The 4397-nt window shown below is 53.3% G+C and overlaps 1 protein-coding gene across 1 annotated transcript in view; it reads right to left on the reverse strand.

The window, feature by feature from the left end:
• Nucleotides 1-1561: 1561 nt before the first annotated feature.
• The window catches only part of Pdlim4 (PDZ and LIM domain 4), a 39533-nt gene continuing 36697 nt past the window's right edge, over nucleotides 1562-4397 (reverse strand). Inside the window, exons 4-7 of the mRNA XM_013033779.1 lie at nucleotides 2920-3098; nucleotides 2547-2710; nucleotides 2159-2276; nucleotides 1562-1929 (exon numbers count right to left, since the gene is read on the reverse strand). Of these exons, the coding sequence (XP_012889233.1) occupies nucleotides 1725-1929; nucleotides 2159-2276; nucleotides 2547-2710; nucleotides 2920-3098 (666 nt within the window). The 3' untranslated portion in view covers nucleotides 1562-1724. The remainder of the gene's footprint in view (nucleotides 1930-2158; nucleotides 2277-2546; nucleotides 2711-2919; nucleotides 3099-4397) is intronic.

Raw genomic sequence — 4397 nt, forward strand, 5'->3', positions numbered from 1 at the left:
AGGTAATTCACACAAGAACCACTATTTTTTTTTTGACAGTACTAGAGCTCAGGTCTTCATACTCCGTTGGCTTTATTACACTTAAGGCTGCTTCTGGCTATATTTTTTTTTTGGGGGGGGGGTCAGTTGGAAGGCTTGAACTCTGGGCCTGGGTGCTGTCCCTCAGCTCTTCAGCTCAAGGCTAGTGCTCTACCACTTGAGCCACAGCACCACTTACGGTTTTCTGAGTGGCTAATTGGACATAAGAATCTCATGGACTTTCTTGCCTGGGCTGACTTTGAACCACAATCCTCAGCTCTCAGCCCCCTGAGTAGCTAGAATTACAGGTGTGAGTCACCACGCTCAGCTGCTTCTGGCTATTTAGTGGTTAATTGGAGATAAAAGTCGTTGACTTTTCTGTCATGACTGACTTCAAATCACAATCCTTAGATCTCAGCCTCTTTAATTACTAGGATTACAGGAGAGAATCCAAAGTGCCTGGCTATAGAACTACTTTGTTCCATCAAGCAGTGGGCATGCAACAAGACACATTACATGTTTGTTGCATGCTTAAATCACAGTAATCAGAAAAATGCCAGATTAAAACAGCTACACACTACATTTTACTTATTAGATAAAAAAATGGAAAACATCCAGCGTGGGGAAAAATTGGGAGGAGATGGGTACTATTGCATGCTGAAGGTTAGAATGAGAATTGCTAAGAGCCCTTTATGGTTTGGGATAGCACAAAACGGAAAACAGCACACTAAGCACACATTATGCAGGTTTGCCAAATAAACAGCCATAGAGTCAGCTTCTTAACCGGGATAGATCCACTAGCCCTAAATTGTAGGACACTGTGATCCCTGTAAACAGAACACACTGCAACTTTACAACCATTATTATTTTTTTTAAGTGTGAGTCAGGGCCTGGAGCTAGTGGCTCATGCCTGTAATCCTAACTACTTGGGAGGCTGAGATCTGAAGATGACGGTTCAAAGCCAGCTGGGTAAGGAAGTCCACGAGACTATTAATCTCCAATGAACTTTCAAAAAAGCCAGAAGTGGAAATAAAACCCAAACCAAAAGCTCAGGGACCAGGCCCAGGCCCCTCTCAGTTCACGCCCTAGGATTGTTAAAAATTAAAAAAACAACAACAGCAAAGTGTAAGTCTGAACTGGAAGGATACAAGCGCCAAGGCAGGCTCCCGATGAGAAGTTCGGGGGGGGGGGAGGGAGACCTGGGAAGAGGGGGTGTCATTTCTCCTGACCTTGGGGACAGGTGACTTGCAAGGGGGCCAAGGCACCTCTAAAACAAAAAAAAACCTTTCGCTCTAGGAAAAGTCAAGCGCGCCCCCTAGTGTCGAGGAGAAGGAACTAGAAAACAAGAGTCTCCCAGGGAGAATGGGGGGGGTGAAGGGGGGGGAATCCCTTAAAGTGACACCACCCACGATCCTTGCACACCCAGTCTCTCCCCTGGTGGAGGGAGCTCCAGGCTCCACATCTCAGATCCTAGCGGACAAGCTTTCCACTCAGGTCAGCTCAGACCCCTGGCAAGAACCACCCCAGGCCTAGGGCACCGGGTTTGGCACGGAGCAGAGGGGTCTTTATTAAGAGAGGCAGGGGGGAATGTATTTACACAGGCCACGCGGGGACACGGAGTGCAGAAGGGGGGGGTGGGACAGGTGTCCCCGCCCCCCTCCCCGGCCCTCCCCCCCACCTCCACCACCCCGGGGGAGGGGGGGCGCTCAGACGAGCTCCACCTTGGCGTTGGGGTACACAGCCACTACGTCGTAGCCCTCGGGGGGTTTGACGCGCGCCTTGGCGTGGTTCTCGCAGTAGAGCCGCTCGTCCAGGAAGAAGTAGCCCCGCTGCTTGAGGTTCAGGCCGCAGTCGCTGCACATGAAGCACTCGGGGTGGTAGAGTTTGTCCCGCGCCTTCACGATCGTGCCCCTGTGGGGAGGGGAGGGTGGGAGGGAGGGTCATCGGGATGACTGACAGATTCGGCCACGCCCCCCGAAGGGGAGGTGACGGACGGGCTCCGTGGGCACGCCCACTCGGGAGTGACTGACAAGCTCCTCGGACACGCCCCCTCCCTTGCGTCATCGTGGTGACTGACAGGTTGGTGGCCACGCCCCCTACCCGGGCCCTGGGAGGCGGAGCTTGGGCTCCAGGTACTCACACGATCCCGTGGCCGCAGCGCGTGCACTCCGGCAGCCCCTGCAGGCCACTCAATGGGGCGCCCAGCTTGCTGGCGGTGGGCTTGAGGTTCCGGGGGCCAGCAGGCCCAGGTCGCTCCCCTGAAACCCGGACAGCAGGTGGCATAAGGCGGGGGTGGGGTGGGGGTTGCTTCCAGGTCCATGAAGCCCGGGGTGAGGGGAGGGGGCTGGAGGCTCAGGCCAAGTCAAGTTGTGCATGCGTGTGTGTGCATGCGTGTGCATGCATGTGCGTGTGCATGCGTGTGTGTGCATGCGTGTGCGTGTGTGTGCGTGTGCATGCATGTGCGTGTGGGGGGGGGACTGGGGGAGGAAGGGAGACTGCAGACAGGGTGAGGTGCAGCCGAATCTTACCGCCCGCGCCCGCCTCTAGCATGCCCTGCAGATAGCGGAAGGAGCATGACTGCTTGGGTTCAGCGGTGGCGGGCTCTGCTGGCTCCCTTAGCATCCGGTACACCTCTGAACCCAGGTCCATTCTGCAGTCTCGGTTTCTTGGGAGGCCCCTGGCTGGGTCGGCACTAAGCAGGAGAAAAGAAATGGAGAAGGATCAAGGTGGCATCTCACTTCCAATCTTCCTTCACTCTGATGGCTTGGGGGAAGCCTAATGAAGCTTTCTGAATGCGAATGCAACTGTGATCTACGATCAAGGGTCAGGGGCCAGGATAGAAGATCCGTGGGATAAGGGGTTAGGATGGCATTTGGGTATGGCTTCAAGTCTCTGAAGTACCTGGGCGGTGGAGACACGTGCAGGTTGCTCATCTGGGCCGGCAGGTTGACCTCATTGCTGCTGCCATTGTGAGGGACTGGAAGGCGAGGCTGCCCATACAGAGATCCCAGGCCTGGTCTGTTCTCTTCGGACCCAATCCCCGTGGCTGAGGACCGCCTGCTGGACACGGGACTGCCATCCTATGAGAGAGACCCTCAGGCCCATGAGCATTCTTTGACCTCACTTCACCCTTTCCTGACAGGCTTCAGATGCTGGCTGGCTACTCTGCTCTAGCATCTCTGCCTAGTCTTTAGGTGCCAATGTCTAGTCGGGCACCATTAGGAAGGGCTCTATGGAGAAGGGCTGAGCCCAAGGCCTGGTTGAGCCACTACAGAACTGAAAAATGCTTGTAGAAAGTCAGACACGAACACCAGAGTTATGTGGAATTCAAGATTGTGTTGGGGGCTGGGAACATGGCTTAGTGGTAGAGTGTTTGCCTAGCATGCACAAAGCCCTGGGTTCCATTCCTCCGTCCCACATAAACAGAAAAAGTCAGAAGTGGTGCTGTGGCTCAAGTGGTAGAGTACTAGCCTTGAACAATAGGAGCTTGGGGACAGATCCCAGGCCCTGAGTTCAAGCCCCAAGCCAGGAAAAAAAAAAAAGATGGTGTTGGAAAAGCAGGTGCCAGTGACTTACGCTTGTAATTCTACCTAATCAGGAGGTTGAGATTTGAGGGTTAAGCCTCAAAGCCATCATGGGCAGGAGAAATCTAAGGCTCTAGCTTTAGTTAGCCAGCAAAAAGCTAGCAGTAGAGGTGTGGCTCTGAGGTCAAGCTCCAGTATGAGCATGGTGGGGGTGGGGGGAGCAGATGCCAGTGGCTCACACCTGTCTTCCTAGCTACTCAGGAGGCTGAGATTTGAGGGTTGCCAGCTTTGGCAGGTAAGTCCGTGAGACTCTTTTCTCCAATTAACCACTAGAACACTCACGATAGAGCACTCACCTTCAGCTGAGGAGCTGAGGGACAGCACCCAGTCCCAGAGTTCAAGCCCCACAACCAATTGAAAAAAGGATTTGGGGAAGGCCTATCCCCAAACACTTATTTGTTTTTGGCAGTACTGAGGTTTGGACTGAGGGGCCTTGTACTTGCTAGGCAGGTGCTTTACCACTTGAGCCACACCTACCCCTTTTGGCTGAGTTATTTTGAGGATCGGTATTGATACTCTTGTTTGGGGATAGCCTGGACTATGATCCTCCTATTTACACCTCTTAAGTAGCCGAAACCACAGGCATGTACAACTCATTCTCACTGGCTGAGATCGGAGTCTTTTTAAGTTTATTATTATTATTTTTTGCCCAAGAGCATCTTTTGTTTTGTTTTTGTTTTTTTTTTGGTTGGTCGCGGGGCTTGAACTCTGGGCCTGGGTGCTGTCCCTCAGCTCTTCAGCTCAAGGCGAGTGCTCTACCACTTGAGCTACAGCGCCACTTCCGGTTTTCTGGTG

This window comes from Dipodomys ordii, unplaced genomic scaffold (genome assembly GCF_000151885.1).
Source record: "Dipodomys ordii isolate 6190 unplaced genomic scaffold, Dord_2.0 Scaffold177, whole genome shotgun sequence".
Taxonomy (NCBI): domain Eukaryota; kingdom Metazoa; phylum Chordata; class Mammalia; order Rodentia; family Heteromyidae; genus Dipodomys; species Dipodomys ordii.